Raw genomic sequence first — 25,557 nt, 5'->3', positions numbered from 1 at the left:
TGTTTTTTTTTTTTTTTCTGCTTCAAACCTGGGTGTTGTTGTGGACCCAGAGCAAAACTTCTGGATAATTCTCTTATTGTGAACCCATCTCAGTCCAACCACATGCAGTTTTTCACCTTTCACATTAAGATGAGTTTATAAACGCCTTCTTGTGCTGGAAGTTAGACCTGTGCCTGTGATACAGAGCTGCCCTGCAGCCTCCCAGGTGTTTATAGGCTATGATCCAGCCAGCCAGCCAGCATCCCTGCTCTAGACAAGCTCAGTTCATCCTGTGGATATCTTTCACTTCAAGGCATGTTCTCCCAGTGTGTTAGCATCTTTCTCCCATGTCTTGAAACTCTCTCCAGTTTTCAGTGTTCTCCTTGAAGAGTGCAGAGCTGCTCATCAGGGCTGAAAACAGAGATATTGGAAACCTCTTGCACCCACAGACTTGCTCTGGTTAAATGCCCATGAGTATCTTGTGGCCACAGGAAGTTGCCCAAGGAGATCAGGTCAGGCAATTTATTGTAAATGATTCCTGACATGTCTTCTCTCACTGCATTATTCTGTACACCTCACTGTTCGTAGGGGTTTTGTTTGAGGATTGTTTTCCAGTGCTTTCTGAAGGATTTAAATTCACTTGTAAACTGCAACTTGAGTGTTTCTCTGTAAATTTGCAATATAAATGTATGAATGTGATTTTCACTGACTGGTTCATATTTATTTAAGATTTACAGACTGTAAGATTTAAAAGGGTCTTCCTTTCTTCCCATTTTAGAGCTGGTTATCATCAGAGCCACATCTTTTAAGAAACTGTAAAACTCCTTCTGGATTTCATGATTTCTTTGATGTCTTTCAACACCTCAGTATTAATTTTTCACCCTGAAGTTTTATTATTATATTCTTGGCATACATTGTTCTTTCTCCTCTGCTTTGCCCATTAATCCTTATTAATCTTCAGGGGCAACACAGTCTAGTGATTTGAACATGGCACCTGGGAGTGAAAGGCCCAGGTGCTAATCCCGACTTTGCAGTTGGCTTGCCGTGTGGCTTCAAACAAGCCACATCTCAGCCACAGTCTCCCTGTCAGTTCTATAGAGATAATAATTCTTGCTTAGCTCTACCTAAATGCCCCTCACGGGCATTGTATTAAGTAGTTAATACTTGTAAAGTGATTTGGATCTCCAAATTGCTGTATAATCAGCATGGGTATTAACCATACAGAGAGTTTTATAAATCTGTAAGTGCTGAGGCTTCTGTCCTGCATCTGCTCAGATTTTTCCTGCAGTCTGGCCCCAAAAACCATGCAAGGTTTCAACACAGATGAGCTAACTTTCATCTTTTTCAGTGGAGATGAACAGGAGAAAAATCCTTGTTATTTTATATTAATAAATGGTTAATTTCCAATGCCACTGTTAGGAAGGTCTCAGTCATTGCAAACACTGGAAAGTCATTGCAAAGTCACCTTGGAAAAAACCCCTCTGTCTCAACAGAAGTAGTCTTCTTATCCAGGAAAAAGTAACTTGGTTGAAGTGCTGCTTGCACTGAGGCTATTGCAGACAAGAATTGTCAGTGCTGTGCCGCAGGCATTAAAAGATTTATTGGGAAGTCTGAAAGCTCAGAAATTAAAGTAGATTTTTTTGAGAAGTCCATATATTTGAAAATAGGGGAAAGACAAGCCTAAATTCCCCAAATAGTGGTAACACTTCCCAGGGATGTGCTATGTCAATCAACTGTGATGCATTTGCTACTACCCAAGTATCTGCTTGGATTGTGCAAGGAAATAAAAAAGAAGACAGGGGTAACATCCTAGGCTGATTGAAACCAGTGGTTAAACTCTCTCTGACTTCAGAGGAGGCAATTTTCATCCTAGGTGCAGGAGAAATTGTAGCAATGGTTCCTCAGTCTCTTTTTCTTAAATGGTAGTTTTGATGGATTTGCTTCTGAATCTTTTTACTTATTTCTCATCATGTTCTAATATAGCTTCTACTCCATTTATAATGTCTTTCTTCCCACAATTTATTTTCTTCATTAATTTTTTTCCTTTAATCCCTTTCCCCTTTTGTGTTCATTTTGTTTTCTAACATGCTCTCAGCTGCCTCTCTCTAGTTCTGTTGTCTCCCACCCCTGTGCACCACATCTCCTTCACACAGCTCCTCATGCTGACATCACCCCTGCCTGGGCTCAATGGCCAAGGGGAGAGAAGTGAGCTTGGCCTTCTGCCTAGCAGGGAGCAACAGGCAGCTCCTGGGGAGGCTGTGAGACTGTGTTTGTGTGCATGCCTGAGTGTGTGCACACCTGTGAGAGACACAGCTTTTAATAGCTGTGATGTTACAACAGCACTGATTATTTGTGATTGCTGGTTATTTAACCATTCTCTCACAGGCATGCTGGAATGCATTTGCCTGAAGGCAAACAGAGCTTGGTGGCCAGGCTTGAGCAGAGCCAAGACTCAGGCACAGTGTCTGGCTGCAGCAAGGGCTCTCTGCAGCAGGAGGAAAAGTGCACAGCCTGGAAGGCTTATGAGAGACAGGGACAAGCAAAATCCAGCCTGGAAATGTTGGAGCTAATCCTTCCTTATGCCTCAAGTTAGCCAACACTGCTGAATTGATTGCAGTAGGATACATTCCCACGCCAGTCAAAACAGGTGTTCATACAGTAATTCTACTTCACAAGGAGAGAAAAGTTCTAAAAAAATATTTAAAGAAGATGGGGTTAAGAATGTTACGTCAAATACAGAAAGAAGTCTTGGAAAAAAGTGATATGTGTGGAAAAGGGCAGGCTTTGGAGATTTACCAAGTTAAAACTTAGCTTAGTCACAGCATCCACATGAAGAGACAAGGAAGATGCCCTTACACTTAAAATTTAATTTCCTGTCTATTTTGGAGTTTTGCTACTGAGGAGCATGCAGATCAAAGTGTCATGCTCAAATGGGCCCAAATTTTGTGCGTTTTATGCACTCATTTTCCTTTCTGATCAAGCATCAAGTATTGCACTGATGTCCAAGATCCAAGCAGGTCTCTAACTTTTTTCACTGTCATTTATAGTTGTGGTGTTCAAATTTAGAGCTTGATCCTGCCTGCCAGCCATGGAATCTGATTTTGTAAGATAGGCAGTGATGTGAGCCAAGCTGGCAGGACAAGACTGAACTCTTATTTTGTTTCATCTGACAGTTTCAGTGAGGCAATCTCGGTCTTCTTGTCATGCCTTGTGGAAGTGCAAATTTAGATGTCATGGAGATTTTAAAATCAGAGCTGGCAAACCACAAAAAATCCTTGGCTCAGCTGGCTTAAATCTTACTCTGGATTCTAGTTAAGTTGGATACCAAAAGAATTGCTTTTCTAATACACAGGAAATAATGGACTTACCCAAGTTAAGTAAGGCTGTTACAGTGCCTCTTCCTCCAGTCTAAAAACACACTCACATTATAGTGACAGGGGGCTGAACAGAGCATTTGAATTGATTAAAAAAACACCTGAGGTTCCAGCCATTCCTTTACCCAAAACTTAATTTTTTCCACTTTTGCTTATCTCTGCTTTGTGCGGTTTTGGTTGCAGTCAGACTCGTGTGCAGCCAGACTTCACGAAATATGTTTTCTGTGCTCAGTAGAGTGAAAAACTTCTCATCAGAAAGAGATTTTCCTCCAAGTTTATCAAGGCTTTTTTTTTTTTTTGAGAGAAATTCATTTGCAGAAATGATGCAGGCTCTGTGCTTTTTCTCTAGAGCTGAGTGTTCTCATCTTCTTTTTCACTCATTTTCCTTTCTGATCAAGCATCAAGTATTGCACTGATGAAGAGGTGAATAAAAGGGAATACAACACTAAAATGACATAATGTGGTTAAAATATTTGGACATGGCATATGTGAACCCAATTAGCACTGTGTAAAAATGGTTCTAATAATGAACAGGGCTATGCAGTGTTGTGTTGCAATTTGTTTGCAGTAAAACTCCTCTCTACATATTCCTGCCTTGGTGCTCTGCTCAGTTCATCTTTGACTTTAGAAAGTGCTCTCCTAACAGGCTTACAGAAAGAAAGCTTTGCTCCTTTATCAATTTGTTTCAGAATTCATTACAGATGGCATCAAATTAGCTGAAATATTGCATTTCAATATGCAGAAGTACTGTTTATAATGACTCTACTAAAAATCATTCCTTCTGGGTGACTAGATGTGTGACTGTTCATTTCAGGATGATTTTCCTCCAGAAGTGAAAGGGAAAAGTCCCACACCAATTGCCATCGAGCACATAGATGGACTTTTGTCCTATTGCAGTGTTGTGACAGATTTGGCTTGTGCTCTTGTCCTAAATGTCTGTGCTGCTGACAGTTCTACCAGAAAGATGCATTTCCAGCAATGCCCTGGTAACCCTCAATGCATACATGATGGGAACAAAACATAGACATGTGTGTTCCCATGGGAGCTACAAGTGTAACTCCAATCAGCATCAGTTTTTATGGCTTGACCACGACCAGGGTGATGCTGAAGCATGGACAAGTCCTCCAGGGCCAGCAGCCCACCCTGACTGTCCCTGGGCTGCTATGGGTGGGAGGCAACCCCAAGATGCCCAGGAAGGCGCCAGGCTGGGTGGGCTTCCATCACCCTATGGGGCTTGAGTGGCGAGCCAGATCAGGCTGACAAGCCTTTTATTTTACTGTGTTAAAGCTGTGAACTTTCTGAGGCTGCTCTTCCCCCGAGGTCTCCTGTGAAATGACAAGGCTTTCTGTTTGTCTTGGCTTGCCTGCGGAGGGGCTGGTTTCGCTTACACCGCACACCCTGCAGGGCCAGTCTGTCTTTGTCCTCTCTTGAGGAAGGTGGCCACTTGAAGGCAAATGTGCCTGATCTCTTCCTTCAGTGCAGGACACACGAGCAAAATGAAGGAACTTGAGAGGATTGATTGCTGCCTCCCTGTGCACTCTGCGAGGGGGGCATCTTAAGCCCCTGAGTTACCTGCCACCACAGGAGAGGAGTCATACTATTTTTTCTTTGAAAAGAAAAATCTTGTGTCTTCCCTTTCGAGATCAGCCGGGGCTAGAGTGCAGAGCCATGTCCCTGGGAGTGTGTTCTGATTGCTTCTTCAACTTCTGTTTATACAATTTTACAAAATTTTGGCAGGAATCAAGAGCACATACCAGGGTGTTGGCTTTTATGAATCTCGTGGGATGTGAAAGTCAAGCTGACTTGATGAACTTTGGTTACATATTCCAGACAAGCACAATGACTCTATTTATTCAGACTTGGCAGCCAGAATGCAGATTGACTCTGTGGGTAATAAATTTTCACAGCCACAAAACTTCAGCGGCAACCAACCTGATCCTGTGCAAAAAAAATGCATATGAGGAAGCAGACTTGGGTTGCAAAAATATGTTAGATTATTATTCCATGTATGCGTACCAGTCAGTTAATTTATTTGGCTATTGATTGACACGAATTGCACAAATGATGCCAGGGATCTTTCTCCCCTTAAAGGAATTATTTTCTATTACAAAATGTGCATGTTGTAAAAGGACAAGTGGAGGGGGGGGGGGGGGGGAGAGAATTGTTCACATTACAATTGACAATCTCCTTTTAATATTTCACCCAAGACTGATTTAAGTTATCCAGTGACCTCTATGCAGAAGAGCAGGGTATTATAATGGGGACTGTTTCATGTGCTATGCCACACTTCAGAGAACCAAAAGGCAATAACCACTACAATTCAGTAGTCTGAACAATCTTAAGTACAATTTTGACATCTTCATGCTACAAAGCTTCAGATGCTTTCTGGGAGAGATGATGATGAAATTATTACTCTATGTGTTATAAATCAGAATGAATTGGCTCTTTAACTTGCAGATTTATGTTAACTACCTTGGTATCTGCTAATTGCATGCTCTTCAGATATTGATTGAGGATTAAAAAGTATATTTTCTTCAATCTGTGTGGTGTAAAATATGCCAACAGGAAATTTTCTCTCTGCATATTAGATCCTATGATCACTGCCTGTAAAATTGAAACGATCATTTTAAATGGATAAACTATGCTCATTAAAGAGGAAAAATACATTTATGTAATTAAAATTATGAGACTAATATGTGTGGATAATATAATTACTGTGGGTGCACATGTACTCAGCTCAAAGCCAGCCTCTTTGGCTTCTCATGGGTCTGTGAATCTCACTACCTTAATTGCAGGTGTTGAGGGAAGGGTTGGGAATGCTTTGTCCACTGCAGTCTCGAAGATTTTAATCATGCCTCTGTCTTGCATTTGGCCTCCCTCATCCATGGCTCACATTCCTTGGTTTGGTCACAGCCCTGGGAGCACAGAAGCACCTGTCCCCCTTTGCACAACTTCAGAAACTTCCCATTGGCTGCTTGGCAATTTCAGACTTAAATGCAAAATCTCTTCCAAAGTTTTCAAAGTTTTTCCTCTAAATTTCCCCATTTAGAAACCAGCAAAATTAAAAGCTTGCCAGCTTGTGTACAGCTCACCTTCAGCTCTTTGAGAAACTGGACTACTTGAATGAGTCTGACTGCTCAAACGTTAATTTATTACATGAGGAATATCTGGGAATCTCTCATGTACTGTTCCTATCTATTAATCTCTGATTTTTTTTTCTTTCCTGTTTCTGAGCTCAGGAGATATGAGATTAAAGAGCCTCTGAGTTAGGAAGTAAAAGGAAACGAGTTCTGCTGACATTTAAACACAGGTCCATCTGAGCAGTTATTGGAAGAGAGAGCCTGTGTTACTCATTTTTGTGTCTATTTCCTGCAAGGCGGATGGAAAGGTAGTGTTTTGTTTTTTCAGCAGGTATATTTATTTAGGATTGTTCATTAAACAAACCTGGGGGTCTCAGCTAAGGTTCTACAAAGCATTTCATACCAGGAGCAGGAGCATTTCATAGCAGGAGCCAGACTGCCTCTGGGAGATTTTTGTCTGTATAGCCAAGTTAGGAAAAAAAATTGTGACTAGGAAAGGGGACCAAATAAATAGTAATTTCTAAAGGCTGATCATGCTAGGGCCTGTGATGATTAGAAGTGAGTCATGGGATCTCAGCCCTGCTCTTTGCTGCGTGGGTGGTGAGCTCTGTCCTGGCTCTGCAGAGCTTGCTGGAGCACTGAAGTGAAAGACCCAGCCTGTATCAGCTGCACCTTGGAGCCCTGGTGACTGAGCAGAGACCTGGCACAGCACATGAACACACAGAAGATGTTAATAATTACAAGTCAGTGCTAAACCAGAGGTCCATGTGTGCCTGCCTGATTCGCAGGACTTTTCCACAATCTCTTCTCTGCCTAAACTAATCCTATTCTTTATGCACAATAAACGCTTTCACATGTCCTTTTCTGCTTGCTATAAAGCAAAGCAGATTTTTTTCTCTCTGGGTCTCCCAGCCTGTTTCACTCTGACATCATTACTCAGGATCCTGTCCCCCTGCCTGAAGGACATCTCTCCTGGCCAGCAGCTTGTGCTTCCCCTATCACCCAGCCCCTGGATGCAACATCATGGCACCTTGGTCTGCTTTTGTTACTCTTCAGACATCCCTTCCATCCGTCTCTTTACTTTGTCCTATGCTGTCTGTGAGTTGTATTTTAAACTATCTAGACAAGCAGGAAGAGTAATTAAATGTGAAGTGTTTCAGGATGAAATATGTTAAACAAAAAGAAATTGAATAAATATGTAAATAATGGAATATCTGTGCTGAATCTTAACACCAAGAAGCTCTGCTCAAAATAGATAAAACAATGGTTTAGTATAAATATTTAAAAGTTTTTATTTACCTGTTGTTTGGAATATTGTAAAACAGAGACATCTAATAACAAGAGTTAAAGAAAATCATGCCTATCCTATGAACCTATAATTGTCTAAGTTCCTGAATTTCATAAGTCTAGATATCCATCTAGACTACCCATCTAGGTACTCCAGTTACCCATGACTGAAATAATCATATTTGAAGCTCACATGGCTTTGCCTCAGCCAGCAACAGTACCATGCAGCTGCTTGCTCACTCCCCCTGCCCCAGTGGGATGGGGAGAAGAGGCAGGGGAAAAAAAAGTTCATGAGTTGATATAAGAGCAGTTTAACAGTTTAAATAAAATAAATAAAATAATAATATTGTAAGAATTATAATTGCAATGAAAAGGGAGACAATAAAAAGAGAAAAATAAATTCCAAAGAAGGACAAGTGATGCAAAATACAGTTGCTCAGCATCCAGTGACTGATGCCCATCCCATTCCCAAGCAGTGATTTGTGCGTCCCAGCAAACTTCCTTCAGTTTATGTACTGGAAGTGATGTTTTGTGGAAGGGAATTCCTTTTGGCCAGTTTGGGGTAGCTGTCCTGGCCATGGCCCCCCTGCCCCTGTCAGCTTTTGGTGCACCTGCTCACTGGTGGAGCAGGAGACACTGAAAAGTCCTTGACTCGGGGTAAGCTCAGCAACAACTGAGACATCAGGGACTTATCAATGCTGTTCTCACACTGAATCAAACCACAACACTGCACCAGCTACTAGGAAGAAAACTGACTCTATCCCAGCCAAAACCAGGACAGAAAACCACATTATATCTGTGAGATGCAACCACGAGCAGTGTTACCCTCATATACTCTGGTGAAGGCATGGGTCATGCATTTTAGGGAAAGAAGAAAGGAAAGGGGGTCTTGGCCTCTTATTCCCAACCAAATTATCCAAGCCAGGATACTGAGAAGGAGAGAACACAGCACAGCACTGCTTGGCAACGAGGCACTCAGCTGGTCATGGGAAAGTCAAGCTCCAGCCCTATTCTACTGAGTCCTTAACTATTTAGACAAAACACAACAATATTTTAAGGAAAAACTAGGAGACAGTCCTACAGCCAACAAAACCTAGCTCCCCTGACACATGGAAAACATTGGATGGTGTATCTGCTGCCAGTCAGGTAGTTTAGGGTGTTTAAAACACAGTTGCTGTAATCACTCTGTTACGGAGTGAATCAAATGCACAGCCAAGGCTTTTTCTCAGTTTTCTTTAGTTTTCTTAGCAGGCAGGGGCCACGCAGAGTCAGGACCAAAAATGCTCAGAGGAGAGGCCAGGGCTGGGGGAGGATGCCGGAGGCAGGTAAGAGATAAGCAGCCCAGCAGCTAATCCCCAGGGCCAGCTCATGATTGCAAAGCTGGCCTGAACCCTTAATCCAGAATTCCTGTTTCTCCCCTCCTTGGCCACTCTTTAAAACAAAACAAATTCAAATCAGAAGGAAGCTGATACAAAAACCTTCTGGGTCGCATCAAGGTAATAAATCAAGAGCACTGCAGCCTGCTCCCTACCAATCCAGCAGTTAGCACATGCAGGCTGGCTCTGAGCAGCAACATCTGTTACTCCAGTTACAGTACTGCCATGTATTTTGATAACCTTTCTGTATGTTTAGAAAAAGCATTAGCAAAATATTTGCAGTAGCTCAGTCTCGACATGAAACATGCTTCAAGTTGCACATTACTTGTCTGGTTCTTACCTGGTCATTCTCCTCTTCATCACTGCTTAACTTGAGGTCATCTTCTAGCATTCTGGAAAGCAAGCAGAATGAATTATAACTTATCAAAATGCTTTACGTTGGATATTTTCTCAGACTTACTGTAAATATTTAATAATGTAAATGGAAAGAAAATATATTATATCTCAGGAACTTTGTAGCTGTGACACTATATCTTATCAAGTTGCTATCAGCTAACTTTTTAACTAATTTCCTACTATTGCTGCCTAAAAGAAAATGTTGGAGTAATAATGGATTTTGCAAAGATTCTTGTTATTACAATCACTGACAAACAATTTTATATGCTAAAAAGAATATTTTTGATGCTGACAGGTCAGTAGTCTCCCTGAGGGGAAATTTTTGTCCATTTGGCTTTGAACTTACAAAACAGAAGTAGATGTTTACACTGGCAATACTGCAGCACAAAATAAGGTTCAGTGATGTTTCCCAAAGGCCACTTTTACTTTATTGCTTGTTTGATGTAAAATTGACATTGACTGAAACAATTAAAACTAAAATATATTTTCTCAGTGCACAAGAGGATGCACAGGATTTCATCGTCATGTAAATATAGAAAATAACACATCTTTTCTAATAAGATTTCTAATAAGGTTTTCATCCTGCCTTCCCATATCCTTTCCCCAACTTGATTAAACTGGTTCACAAAGAAGAGGAATCTGGTTTTTACCTACATATATTTTTTTTTTTCACAATCTAAGATTAAGTAACAAGAAGTTAAAGGAGTTGAAGACGTGCAAAGATTTCCCCCAGTGCTTGAAAAGTCTTAGAGAATAGGACCTATTTTTAAAAAGTGCGTCAGTAATAATAGTAATAATTCAGAAAGTTGCTAATTTTTCTTGCACTCTGGGAAAAAAGAATCTGTAATTTCATCTCAGCTCCAGAAGAAAGCTTGGTGTGCAATTCAAACACATCCTGTGCCGTGGGTGGTCCCCGGAGTGTAAGTATTGCAAGAAGACATATGTAGTAATTTCAAACCACCTCCTTGTACTTGTGCCTAGATCTTCCAAGAGCGTGCCTGAAAAGCATGACTCTTACATGGGCTACATGGTGTGCTGAAAAGAGCACAGAGCCTCACCACGCTCTCCTCAGCTCCCCGCTGTACGCACAGTCCCTGCCTGTTGCTGCTGTCACAGCTGCTTCCCTCTTTCCCCACGGCACCTTTCAGGGACCGTAGGTGTATAAGAACAGGACTGGGGGTTGGAGCAGAAATTCTTGCTAGTTCATCTCTTAAAGATTCTCCTCTTGCTTTTTTTTCCCACATTTCCTTCTATATGTGCCAACATTTCTCCTCTGTAAGATCAACGTATCAAACTCAGCAGAATCTCTTGGCAATGCAGACACCTCGAATATAGAGGACACTCATTGAATTGGAGGGACTTGACAATCTCCCAGCAGGACTTGCCTATGTTTTAGCTCAAAGTATGTCCATTGTCAGGAAAAAGCTCTCTCTGCCTTCTCCCTTTGATGGCCATATCAACGCAGGCACTGACCCAGCTAACAAGCCCTGTTGAGAACTGGGCAAACAGGACAGGTGTGATGACACAGGATACAGCTCCCAGGAGATAAACCACGTCAGAGAGGGAAAACTTCCTGTAAACACCACAAGATCCATACTGGCCTTGGATCCCGTCACTTACAGGGATCCAAACAATCTTATAATTGCTCATTCTTTTAACTGGATCTGTTCAGGCCATCCCTCATAAAACAGTGCACGAAAATAGAAAGCTCAGATCTGGAATTTGGCACCTATGTGATGAAATCTGCACTGATAGTGATTTAACCAGAAAGTGGTAATCTTGTGTGAAAAGAACTCCCAGGGTGTCACCTCTTGCTCTTCTTTGAGTGCATGAATTTCTGCTACTGATGTGGTAGCTAAGTACATTTACTTTAGGTTTAGCAGTTTAGTTCTTCTCCTAAATGGAAAAAAATCAAAAGCATATAATGAAACATTCTAGATACCTCTGTGTATTTATCAGTGTCCTGGATTTTCGTATTAACATATAAAAAAGTGTTTTGTGAGCTTGTCATTCGAAGCAACTGGGATATTTAGAAGCCTTCAGGCTGTGTGGTGGTGTGAGACAAGGACTATAATCCAGTACCATCCACACAAAAAGAACAACAAACGGCAGCACTGATCCTTCAAACTCTCCTTGCTTGTACATCTTAGACCATCTTTATTTTCCCTGTCTGCTTTTCATTTCAGAAGTGCTGCTTTCCAAGAAAAGCACTGCCTGCCTGGGGTTCACAGCTCCTTTTGGAACTACCATCATCCTACAAACATGCTCCTAACACTGGGGATAGGAAGAAGACCAGGTCATCATAAAATGCTCACTTGCTTGCCTTTTTTTCCCCTAGAGAGGGATCTGGCTGATACAGGGATGTATCAGGTTGCCAGTGTACAGGTCTACTTTGTAAAGCAGGAGCTGTGCAGGTATAACCTCTGTGCCTGAAAGTCTTCACTGGCTCCCAGTTTTCACTCTCAGGTGAGGCCCTCAGCCCTCACCCACAAAGCCACAGGCAGAGCAGGGCACATGGTCACCTGGCTTGGGCAGAGAGGCTCCCTGGGCACCAGGACAGCTCTCACAGCCCTGGCTGAAGCACACTTGGGGTGAGGAGGGGATGTTTATGTTACAGGGATCCCATTTTGCACTAAGTGTCTCAAGTAAGGATGGATTGAGTATGGATGCTTTTGAGGAATGTTTCTCCTTAACAGCTCATTTCCATCATGAAAACAATGGTGGTTGAAAGAAAAATTCCACAACTGGACCAGCAGACCCCACTTGAAGAGAGTTAGAACAGAAGTAAAATACTTTAAGCTCACAAGAGGTGTTACATTAAATTGTAATTTATCTCAAAAGCACTTTGACACTGAATGAGCTTTAGTACACCCTGTGTTAGCAGAGCACTTCAGACCATGTTTAAAACAACCCTTGTTTGGGATGGGATTTCTTTAAATACTCTGGTAAACTTAGTGTAAGGATGGAGAGACAAGCTCATGTGCAAACGCAGCCTTTTCACTTTTTTCAAAACATTCAGGCCAGTAAGTGACGTCATCCATGGGCTTTCAGCTTCTTTAAAATGAACCTGGCTTTGATGTATTCACTGGTGGCACTGGTAAAGAGGTAAGTAAATACAACCTTGTAAACAAAAGCCAGAAAAATGAAGTGGTACTCTGAAAAACACACAGCACCACTTAGTGCTTCTGCTCTTGAAAAGGGCACATATGGTCAGGAAGTCACTTTGCAGAACCTAATTATACATTTTAGTGAAATCTCTGTGAGGTCGTGGAGGCAGTGAGGGGTGGGCTCAGGCAGGAGTGCTCACTGCTCTCTAATTAATGCATTTGTTCCTTTCTCTACAAAGAATGCGACAGGTAGAGACACAATGAAAGGAAAGGAGGATGGGTTTGGGATACTGACAAATGCCTCAGCAATCCAGCTGGTTTCATTCTCCAGTAACCAAGGGGCTGCAGCCTGGGGTGATGGGCCATTCAGTTACAGGGGAAAGGGGGGTGTGTGCAGGCTTACTTACACAAAGAGAAAAATACAAAGTGATCTAGAGGGCACTGATATACAACATCTGCCAATGTCAATGTGACTGTGTGACCAAATCTCCTACCCAGATTATTAGAAACCATGACCTGTTTTAATCTGAGGGTTACTCACTGCATTGGTTCAGAAGGGTACTGGGGCTGGGGCAGCCATGTGGTGCACTGCAGAGAGACCTGTGGGACTCTTGCTCATCCCAACATGCCAAGGGGCCAGGAGTTGCTCCTGGTCAAAATTACAGGGGATTTGGGATGGGAGGTCATCACAAGCTGCCAGGGAACCACCTTGCTCAAATGGAATAGTTGAGACTTGCAACTCCACTGTTTTGACTGGCTGCCTTTTCTCCTGATCTGTCACTGCAGGAAAGCTAAGTCCCAAAAAAGTGTTATCTTCAGCCCCAGCCCTCTGGGAACTAACATCCAAGTAACAACAAGTTTCTAGTTTGAAAGGTAGAGTCAGGCCTTATGTCAAAGATTTGTGACAGAGCTGGAAGAGTCTCCTTCTGAGAAGAAGGAGCTGCTGGGGAAGGAGATGTCAATGCAGCAGTGTCTGGAGGAGGTTGTCCTCAAGAGCCAGCTGACAATCTGTTGTCACTTTTGACGTACGTATGGGGCCACTCAGAGATGCTTCCAGTATAGCCCTACTTGCAGGGATATCTATTTTCTTCCACAGTGAAGACATGCCTGAATCCTGGAATTATCCTTCTCACCTGCTGATGCACGTGAAAGAAGCAGCAGGCACCACACCTTGTATTTCACTTTCACCTCTGATAAATTTCACATTCCTTGGCCTAATGTTTTATTTCCTTCTCCCTGCAAATTACTTATTGAGGTATAAACTTCTCAAAAAATTCCACTGTGTTTTGGTGTGTGGTTTTTTTTTTTTTTTTTTTTTTTTGTTTTGGTTTTTTTTTTTTTTTTTTTTTTTGTGATTAGAGAAAGGTTCCCTTCTCAAGAGAGGTTATACAAATGAGGGACAAAACTCTATGTCCCTCTGGTGGTCTAAGCTACTATACAAGATACGGTCTTTCTTTATGATAATGTTGATAATTATAATGACCAGAAAAAAAAATCAAGAAGGCAAGGGAAAAATATTGATAGTAATTAAATCATTAACACTAATACTTTAGGAGAGAGCATACCAATGGTTTGTGAGGCCAGGGTACAAATACATGAATATTGCGATTATCATTTAAATAAACTCGGAAGTCACTGTCTTTGCAATCTGTAAAAGATCTTGTGAATGTGTTAATCTGATGAAGTATATTGTTCCAGTCAGTATATTGCATCTCAGTCAAAATACTGTGTGTATTATGGACTTCTATGATTTCAGCTCCTTATGTAGGAAAGGAACTTCAGTAGTGGAAAAATACTTTGATTTCAGCTGAAGAGGAACCCCACTAAGCAAAGAATTGTAATGAAATATCAAAATCAAATAACTAAGTGCTCATTCCAGTTTAGGCTACCACAATGTTTCATTCTGAATGCTTTTGAAAAATTAACTTATTTTCAATGTAACTTATTGGCATTTTATTTTCTTTCCCATAAATGCATACTGACCTTTCAAGAACTGGACATTAGTTTTGATATTACCAGAAACCCAGAAAGAAAACAGATATTATTCTAAGTAGCAGTATGCTAGAAGACTTTCAGACTGACCCCAGATGTTTAAAGTCACAACTGATGTGCTGATATAGGAGAAGAAAAGTATTCCTTCACATTATAAAAAAAGCAAAACAAAACCTTCCCAGGGGCACCGCACAATGTAAGACCTTTAACTCTTGTCCCCAGCAAAATGAGAGAGAATGTCAGGTGGGAATCTGATGTTCCTACCCAGACTGTGCCCTTATGTTACTGGGATTGTTTCAGCTACGAGTGCTCACGTACATAATATGACTTAAGCTCCAATAAGACAAATGCACCTTCAGTTTCTGGCTGTCTTCCATTGCTTTCTAAAAGAGAAATGCTAGGAAAAATATGCCTGGTAAGAAGTACAGAGAATTCATAAGAAACAGATGAACATGTTTCCTTTCTTAAAAAAAAAAAAAAAAAAAGGGAAAAGGAAAAAGAGAAAGAAAAAAAAGGAAAACTAATGTTGTTGCTATATCCTTGGTTACTTGCACATAACAGATGGGCAGTTATATTCATTACTTACCTGCAGCCAAAACAGGTATTTCAAATGGCTTTGTTTACTAATCCTAAATATAGGAGTGGCTGGTTTTTTACAGTAGTAATTTTTAATTAATTAGATTCTGATTGCTGAAATTATTTTTCACTCTAGTGCTATAACTGATGCAAATGTTTCACTTTGGAAAAGCTCATGCATTTATATTATCTGAAAGGTGTAGTATTTATTTTTGTTTTATACAAAATAAAGTCAAAAGCTTATGGATTAAGGTAAACAACAAGATCAAGAGGATATTTTATAAGTGCTGTAATAGAGCTTTCAGCAGGATTGTAAGACCTCTGCAAGCACTGCTTGCAGCATCTAAAATTCACTCTGAATATATGATGTTTAAGTTGTAAAAATCCCCTAACAAACAGTTTGTGCAAGTTCTCCTACACAGAAACATGCAGGAAAACATGATTATATAGAATACCATCAAATCTAATTAAAAACAGAGGGAGAAAGCCAGTAAAATCAGGCTGGTGAAATATTAATGTACTTAATGCTGGAATGAAGCCTATATATCAATGTGAGATTTAATTCCAGAGCGTAGAATTTAAATGCCTGAAAAACGGACTCAGTCTATAGAAATAGAATTAGCAATTCCAATAAAAAATAGATACTCTGAAGGAAAAGTTTTCTGTCCTTGGCTTGATTCCATCTAGGCTGGTCTGCACTGCTCAAAACCATATTCAAAACCATTTAAACCAGCTAAATATTCTGCTAAATTCCCATTACATTGATGGTCTCATTAGAAATGCAAGGCAGTCCTCTCCAAGGACTGCCATCACTCTCTCTTAGGAGCAGAAGCTGAAATAAGGTTTCTTCTGCAGCAGCTGCCCCTGTGAGCAACTGTGTTTGCCCTGGTGATGTTTTTCCCCTATAAAGAAAGGGACAACAAATGCAATTGAATCAGACCCTGAATTTTTTAACTCCTTGTCAGGGTGGTGAGAAAGTGCCCCACAGACCACTGCACTTTCTGAGAGTGATGTTTGGGCAGAAGGACCCAGAGTACCTCCTTAAAAATAAGAGAGATTCAGGAAAACAAGGAAACAAACCCCTGTGAGGCCACTCCCTGAGCAAGGAGGCCACCAAAAAATGCACAAATACTCAGAAAAAGGGAAGAGTGATGAGCGACTTATCAGCAGCTCACGCCTAAGTAGTCCAATCAGTCTGAGGGCTTGCCAAAGTTTCATGGCTAATCACGCTCTGTGTGACAGGAGGAAACACATTTGAGGAGTAAGAGTTTTGAATGTGCTGCTTGCAATTTTCTGATCTGTTTCTTGCCTCCCTGCCCCTGCACCCCCAAAGCTTCTCTAGGTGTGATTAGCAGTTATTTACTAACGCTCTCCCTCTGATTTCTGAGCCATTGCTGATGCTGCCACCTAAAAAAATATTCATTTCAAATGTGAAATGAAGTAAGAGTGCATGAACTGCAGCACTGCCTATGTGTCAGCCATTGTGGCAGAAATCTTGGGGAATTTAATGTGTCTGAGACAGAGCTGCCACTGCCAAGTCTCCTCGCTGAATGTGCAGCATCTGATTTTGTACTCAGTGATTATTTCCTTTCAAATGATCTCTTACTGCCTAATCCCCAGCAGTACAAGCATCTGTCCTTATGCTGGAGTCATCATGAAGGTACATTTCAAGGTACATCACAAATGACTTTTGCTCAGATTTTGCTAGTCTTCCAGCCAGTGCCTGCAGTGTGACATGGAAGATCTGAGGCGTATGGATAATTCTCTCTAAAGCAGCTGATTTTAAATAACTTATTGTCTCTAGACACTGTTCAGCTTCTTGTCTGGCAAACCTGCTTTTTCTCATGTAAAAAAATATTTATTGACTCTAACATTATTACAGCTTTAATACTTCCAGCTAATCAGAGGCTATTGCTAGAATTTCTTTATTATTGTTGTTTTTCATGTACCTTAAGAAACCCCATATTCTCACTGTCCTTGAGCTTTCGTCTAGTATCATCCATTCCTTTTATCCATATTCAGTATTTTACATTTTCTTTTTTAGACTGTTATGCGTCATGCATATGTATTCATATTACATATATTTTAAATTTCATGTCTATTGCAAAAATTGCTTTTTCTTTCTAATTACTACTTTTACTTGACCACTGAAGCTGAATTAGCTTTCAGTAAAGTTGTTTTTTGCCTTGATTGTGGAAATGCAGCTTTTTGCTAACCTAACAAACTCTCCTTAAAAAATTTCAAGCTGCCTTGTTTCTTGGCTTTTCTACCTCATCAATTTATGGTCAACAATATTTTATGCTTTGTGACACCTGCCTTTCCTTATTGGGACTGTCCTTTATTTGTCTGTCTTGGACATAATAAAACCATGGTCTGGTTCACAGGCAACCATGTGCATCCCATCCACTGACCAATTAATCTTTATTCAAAGGAGGGGTGAGAATGTCTGGTGAAACCTCATCAGTGCTAGAAAAGTGCCACAAAGACCATCTGCAATCTTCACTTTCACAGCTGTCTGTGTGGACCTCTGGTGCTACTTTCCAAACTAAGACCTCTGAAATCCACCTGATAAACCTGCCTTTCCTTTACAGATTGATGCTGATGGAGCACCTTCATCCCCTCTTGCAACTGGAGTTGATATTCAGTTGATATTCTGTCTCTGGGATAAAGAAGAAGTTTGTTGGACATCCTGAGCTGGAGTTTTCCATGTCAAGGCAGGCTAGAGGAAGAAAGGAACAATTCCCAAAGGCACATGGCTGACTGGCTGATACAGAGAGGCTATTGCAGAATATATGAATGGCACAGGAACATATGGGAACTATACCTCCTCCATTCCCTCAGCAGCTCCAGCCAGTAGAAGCACATCTGTGAAAGACACACCAGGACCCCCGAAGTTTTCAGCATTTCCTTTCAAATACTTTGCCTAGCCATTTCCTGGAAAGTCACTAAATGTATTTTACTCAGTCCCGTCTGCAATACTTATAGCTTCATTTAGTTTTAATATAGTTATAAATGGGCTGTAGCGGCCTGCTTTTTTTAATAACTAAGTAAATGAAACCCTGTCTGTAATAATAAATGAACCATCCATCTGGGAGGCCTCCAGTAAAAATTTCAACAGGTATTTATTGCTCCTTTATGTAAACAGTACTCTGGACAATACAAGTGATTATACTCTCTGTCAGCCTTGTCAGGAAGGAGACAGTAGAGTTTTGGATGAAGTTCCATAGCATACACACTGAATTTAGCAGTTTATTTGACTAGATGGAGAAAAAATTATTAAAACAAGAAAATAAACAGACAAGAATCCAGTTGGCTACTGTGAAAGGAAGCATACAATTTTATTTAAAGATATGGGCTGTGAGGATAATCTATAGAAAATTGACAGGTCTGTAGTGCTACAGACTTCTCACAACTCCAGATGCTACACAGACAGCTCCCTAAACAACCCCACCCCCTCAAAAGTGGAAGGAGTTTCACAGTAAAAACAACACTTTGCAGAGACTTTAAAATATATTGTGCCCTTATAGCTTCACACAGTATGGAAGAGCAGTGCCTTGGGAGAATCTCCAGCTGGAGTGCAAGAGACTGAAAATCATGCTATCCATCCCTGAGAGTCATCCCTTTCATTCATGGACACTGTTCACACTCTGGAAAGGGCAAAAGCATGACACTTTTCAAGTAATGAAATTTTAATTTAAAGAAATCTCACTGCAAAAATCATCTTCATACCACTGTTATATTCTGGCTCCTAATTACACACCATTACATTCCACTATTGTTGGAATAATACAGTGTCAGAATAAATTGTCAAATAACTATTTCACTGTGTGGAAAGAGGGGGGGGGAAAGAAAGAAACAGGAGGCAGAAAGACCTGAAAGCTCACATATGGCCAAGGTGATGTGCTATCACTCGATGCTGAGGAGTGAGCTGTAGGGAGTTCTGTGCATTAAACATGCAGGGGCCATTGTGATTTTGTCAAAATTTCCAGCCCTCAAATTTCTGTGGGAATGGGCTTAAACCTCTCCCATGAGCAGATTTCTCAGAGCCTTTCATTTTCAGCCAAGATAGGCACAGGGAAAAATGCATTTTTTTTTCCTTCTGAGGCAGACTGTAAAAGGAAAGCAAAGCTCTCTGCCCAACACCAGGCAGATTCTGCCCCATGGGGCAAATGGATTGCTGCTCCTTAGGAGTTCTGCACCCTGCATGCTTGCTCAGAGAGAGGGAATGCACTGCTCCTGAAGCTACATCCATGGCCAGGGTGTTTCCAACAGGGTTACTTAGCTTATCAAGCTGAACTGATTAGGAGCTGGAGCATTAGTGATAGTACTCTCTATTCTTCTCTGCTTTTGATATGTTGGGGAAAAGATAATCCCAATAAGGCAGACTTCTCTGAACTGAGAGCAGTCCCACCAAAATACAGGAGATCTCAGGTTTGCTTGAGGATGGGCTGAAGGAGGAAGGGAGGGAGGGAAGGGGCTGCTAAGGGAGCTCCAGGACTTGGGGCACAAGTTCTCCAGGGACAGGGAAGGTGGAGGCTGGCACTGGCACCTGGGGCAAATTCATAGCCCCATTTGCTGCTGGGGAAGACAACACGTGTGCAACCTGCAGTGGTCAGATAATTCCTTTGCTTCCCACGGAGCAGCAGTGAAGGGATAGTTGCTCCTGTAGGGTCCCATTAATTCAAACTGCGCTGTGCAGCTCCGGTCGAGGCATGGGAGGGGTTTTCCCTCAGCTGTCCTGGGGTCTGGTGTCACCAAGTGCTTCTAGCCTGCTTGTTTCACTTTGAGATAACCCCTCCTAGGATGCAAAATTGGCTATTCCTCTTTCTTAGAAATAATCTCCTTTGGACATAGCAACAGCAAAAATAATCAGCTGAGGGCTGCTCCTTGGAGGAGAAGAGCTTTATTCCCAACATTCAGATGCACATGCTGTGCAGAAATATACCACCTGCACTCCAATATATTTGTATTAAAAAAAAAAAAAAAAAAAAAAAAAAAAAAAAAAAAAAAGAGAAGTCTTTTTCTTAAAAACACTCTTTGGAAAAAATTATGAATTTAGCTCTCAAACAGTAAACCACACTATATCTCCTTTCTAATGTCTCTTTTTAAATATACACCAGGGAACAACTCTCATAACTCACTTGAAACACACTATCTTATGAGTTATAGGTCAGTCTTCCATGCTCAAAGTGTGTGTTGCACTTCCACACAACCTTATGAATTTTCCATCCCTCATCATTCATATCATGTCAGAATATCTATTACAAACCCTTGTTTGCAAGAAGGGCTTCTATTTTATTTTTTCCTTTTATCACTGCTATTAAATTTTCTTCTGGACATCAGCTTGGCATGCTGGCAGTATCATGCTGGCAGTTTCTGAGAAAAAATCAGTCAAAAAATCCTATGTCAGAACTGTAATGTCACTTGCAAAGAAATATCCCTTTTTAACTAATAGGAATAGTGTATAAAAATGAATTAGACACAATTGTATTCTGATTGCCAACTTCTACCACCCAAAACTACCACAACCATCTCATAAAAAATATTCATTTGGAAGTCTAAATGATGTCTGATGCTTTCTGCCATCCTAAAGCTTTGGAAATGTTGAATCATCTTGAGAAAAATGTCCACAATAATTTTTCACAGAGGCTCAAGCATGGACAAGACTAACTACAGTCTTGTGAGAGGGATTCAGAGCTGAGGGGAATTTTCTAACACAGTTTAACCATCAGGAACAGTGTGAGGACCTGCCAAAATGCTTGGCAATTGCTAGATTTGAGCAATGCTTTTCCCTAAATAACTAAAGAAGTTTAAATTCTATATAAAATTAAAAATTTCAACATTTCTGAAATGCTTCTTTCAAAATTTCCATCTTTCAAAAACATTACTTTGAAATATGCTTGTATCTAGAACTGTAACAGGGCTGCCCAAGCACTATCAGGAGTAAGGTAACCTACATGAAATTATTAGTCCTGAATGTAGTTCTTTTTAATTTTGCTGAGAAAATTAACAAAACTATTTTTATTTTCAGTTGCCCCACATAATTTTTATTGAATTAAACAAAATATCAATTACCCATGCTGATTCAGAAGCTAATTTAATACTGTTTGCAAGGTTCTAAACCTAGATTTGTTTTGAGTTTTGGATGGGTCCACAATACTTACTGGCTTCTTTCATTTTTTCTCTCTCATTGGCAGTTAATTGAAACTTTTAGTGAAATATTTTTTTCTGTCATCAGTTGTCAGACTGACATTAATAGATGCAAATTTCCTCAGCAGTGTTGTGAACAAGTGTTGCAATGAACCAAGCATACAGGAGATGGATTCTCAGATTGCTACATGGCTGAAATGGAAGGATTTGTGTTGCTGGCTTTTTAGTTTTGTTTGCTTATTTTACAGAATCAGATAGGAATAAAGAGCACTTGCTTAAATCTACTCCGTTATATAGCTGGTTGTTTGGTTTGTATGTTTGACATTTATGATTATCTGATACTGAGTTCCCAGGAAAAGAATTCTATGTAGGCCCAACAGGATCTACCTATGGCCTCCACCTTTGAAAAAATGGCTTTAAGTACCACCTAACTTGCTATTACTTGATGTCAGCTTGAGTCCAGTCAAAACAATCACTATTATTTCAGAAGTATTTTTGGGTGTGAAAATAAAATATGCGGGCCTTAATATTGACAGAGCTGTGGAAAATTATCTGTTTGATATTTAAGTAAGAATAAACCCTACAGATAATCATACATGAATTTAGTGCAACTGCAAATAATTTGTGATCAAATATGGTGTCTATATTGTGCAATATACATTCAAAAAGTCATATATACAAGGAATGAAACTTGACTTTTGAAGAATTCAATTTAGTAGTAACATTGTTAATACTTGTAGATCTCCTGAACTAAATGTATTGGGTTACTTTTATCATCAGTGTCACCCTAGTAAAACCAGTTTCATCAGCAATTAATTTAGCTCACTATATTACCTTCAAGGTAAGTGATTTTTACTGATAAGAGAAAAAACTTCAGATGTACATATTACATCAGGCACTTTAATATTTTTAGTGCTGATTACAGCAGAGATGGCTGATAAAAATAAGAAATAAAATAGGCAAAATGTAGGAGACTGACAATAAAGAGCTTTGAAATATGTAAATGACTTTCCAGAAGTTCCACAAACCCTTAGATTATCTCCAGCAGAGTGTTTATTAGTCTAAAGAAATCACTGTGTATTTTTCAGTGTACTACAGAAAGGTTTCTCCTGTTCCAAAAATGCAGCAACCAGCCCTCATTACATCTTTTTATAAGTGTCTCGAAAGCTTCAAGTTTATTTGCAATTTAAAGCAGTGCCAAAGCAGAACAGGGAGTAAAAAAAGGTCTGTCAGAATTTTCTTAGTGATACTTTCTCAGTGATAATTTCTCTCACTCTTCCATCTAGCTGAACACCAAACCATGAGGACTTGCTTGCTCTCCTCATTACCAGGATCATTAACTAGTATGAAACAGGATCCATCCTATCAAGACCAATTTGCTACTGGGCTTCGTCCTATTGAACTGTTTTCTAATGAGAGATCTCCGTGTAGGGACAATTCCCAACACTCTATGAAATCAAAAGTGAGGAAACCCACTATTAATGCTCATTCAGTCAGGAAGAGGAAATAGAGGCAGAGAGATTCACTGCTTTTAAACAAAGTCACACTACACTGTTCAGCCAGATTAGAGCTGGGAAGGAAACTGCAGGTCCTGCTGGGATAGGCACTGCCTCAGATGTGCCTGTGACCCAACATCTTACACTGTTCACTTTCTACTTCATCTTTGGAGCCTGCACTAGGAGGAAATTTTAAGTGAAAGAAAGCCAAAACCAAGGTGGGGAGGTGAAGAGGTGCTGAAACTGTATCTTCCTTCATATAACAATCTCTCTTCTATCAGAGCACAGCAGAGCTACTGGAACAGAATATGTCAACACTCCAGAACCCCTAATTCTCTGGCAAACAGACATTCCTACCTGAGACAGAGCAAGCGGGTTTTATGTAAAGAATGCATTTATTAATCTGCAAAATGTTGCAAATAAAAAATAAAATTGGACTGGACAATTTCAATTTCTTCCAGAAAAACCCATAACATTTGACCTATTTTGGTATTTTAAATCAAAATTTGATTATTTTGAGCTACATGTGAGAGATCATTCATTCCTAACAAGGATTTGTTATATTGCTTGTTTAGAGTAGGATTAAATAAACTTTTATCACGCTGGGACTGTTAACTCTTGACGTTCTTTAGTGCTACACTCATGCAGTTATTAACTCCTAAAAGTCTTTGGTTTGGGCTGTAATTGTTTCTTCCTTAGTTTTTGTGAGATCTGAAACTGCACTGAGAAGTGCAGTTTAAATACTTGTTTTTTCAGTGGAGTTTTTCCCCCATCCTTGTAATAGCTATGACAATTGGCCTGCTAATTATTATAATGTGATATTAAAAATACATTTCAGCAGACGTACGAAGGAGCAGCAGATAGATGCCCTCTGCAGCCCTTCCTGGGACCACTGGGGCTGTGTGTGGGATGTCACTGCAGCTGGGGTGATGGTCCCTGACTGCCTGTCTGCTGGGGATGGCTCTGCTGCTGGTGATGCCTCAGGTTTTAGCTTTTCTATTTTTCAGATTCTGTATTGCTTTAGTGTGTACTTCTGAGCTTCATATTAGGGGATAGTAAGCTCTTTTCACAGAGTAGGTAGACAAAACAATTCCTTCTCTAGCTGGGGAATAAGGATAAATGATCCAAATTTCGAGCCCAAGAGCATAAACAACAGTGGACCAAAGAGAGGAACACAAGAAGGATGGGACTTCATGGGCTAAAGCTGTAATTGAACAATTAGCTCCAATATGCTAATGAACCAGAACTTATAAAAGTGTGAGACCCTGTGACCGGTTGTCCATTTTGTGACCATTTTGGGTTCATCTTGGGTGTAGCCCTGGCTGGGCTCTTGTGCTGCCCAAGGTGGATCCATTGAGGCCTTTTAATAAATACCTACTTTATTCTTCAGCTCAGTCTAGTCTCTGTTCTAGGTCAGCCTTGACAAGGCGTCACCAGCATGGCTTTCTGTGGGGGCCTGGCTCTGTCCCAGCCCAGCACTGCCACAGCTCTGTGACCCGCCAGGCAGGCAAGCACCCCTGAAATCAGCCAAACACAGTGCCAGTCAGGGGTGTCCTTTGTCACAGCGAGAAGGGCTGTGTGAAAATGAGCTTGGAAGGATGGCCATGCCCTCTGGGATGCTCTGGGATCTGGTGGCTCAGGAATGAGGGGGAGTGATGCCCATAACCTGCAGCACCTACCCATACACAGGTCTTGGGGCTACTTCTGATGCAGCTGAAACACCAAGCATGGAGACTTTGTCCCACAGCCCCAGCTCTGAGGCTGACAAAGGGTGAAATAGAGACATGGGAGGAGCCCTTCCCCAGCTGCTTGTGGCTCAGGGTCGGTCCTGAGGAGTTCTGGGATGGCACTCAGGGCTGGGACAAGGGTCACTGTCACACATGCCCCAAGGAACCACACCAGGGGCTTAAAAATGTTGAAGACCTGGGCAAAAGTACACAGAAATGAGTGTCTAGCTATTTAACAACAAACAAAGATATTTAGGACTGAAATCCAGGTCACAGCCCCATTTTAGGGGCTCAGGAACAACATGAGCATTTTGCTCCTACACCACTCCTGAGGTGTGAGTGCCCTCTGACACCCAACAGCAGGAAGAGGTTAGGGAGCAGGCGCTGGCACACCCTGCAGGGCATCACTCCTGGGCACTGTGGCCACACCAGCCCTGAGCTGCTCTCCCTCCTCTGAGGACTGTGCTTCATGTGCTGTGCAAAGATTGAACCCAAGGAAGGAATAAAGAGGAAGGTACTAGCGAGAATTCACTTTGTGGTTTTGGCTGGAGCATCTTCAGTGCTCTTCAAAGATGGTGATGCTGCTGTATCACATTAGCCCCCTGGACAGATAATGAATGGGAGCTGTATAATGTGAGCATTAGATCACCAACCTCAAAGAGATTTAGGGAAAAAAAAATCATAATACGCAGTGAAAAATAAATAGATGCAGACTAGGACATAGAAATATTTATTTTCCATAGAATGCTGATTAATGTTGCATCAAATCACAACAAAATAGCCCCCAAGGCTCATTTTCCTATTTGTAAAAGGGTAATAATGATTAGCTTTACCAATGTTTGTAGCAGGTTTTGAAGGGGATTGTGTGTTCAAAAGAAATATTAATGACCTGAAGAGGTCATTAGTTTGGGGATATTCTCTTGGACTGGCACCAAATCTCCTCTGACTCTACCTTAACAAATCATATAGCAAAGAGTGAACTTTCATCTGCACTAGCTTCAGGCATATTTTAAATAA

At 40.9% G+C, this 25,557-nt stretch overlaps 1 protein-coding gene across 1 annotated transcript in view; it reads right to left on the bottom strand.

Annotated features, from left to right (window-relative positions):
- The window catches only part of AFF3 (ALF transcription elongation factor 3), a 273,112-nt gene that overhangs the window by 76,420 nt on the left and 171,135 nt on the right, over nucleotides 1-25,557 (bottom strand). The window contains exon 8 of the mRNA XM_053969767.1: nucleotides 9,437-9,488. Coding sequence (XP_053825742.1) covers nucleotides 9,437-9,488 — 52 coding nt within the window. The remainder of the gene's footprint in view (nucleotides 1-9,436; nucleotides 9,489-25,557) is intronic.

The sequence above is a fragment of the Vidua macroura genome, chromosome 2 (assembly GCF_024509145.1).
Source record: "Vidua macroura isolate BioBank_ID:100142 chromosome 2, ASM2450914v1, whole genome shotgun sequence".
In the NCBI taxonomy this organism is placed as follows: Eukaryota; Metazoa; Chordata; class Aves; order Passeriformes; family Viduidae; genus Vidua; species Vidua macroura.
The sequence above is the reverse complement of the archived record's forward strand: the minus strand, read 5'-3'. Positions and strand labels throughout refer to the sequence as shown.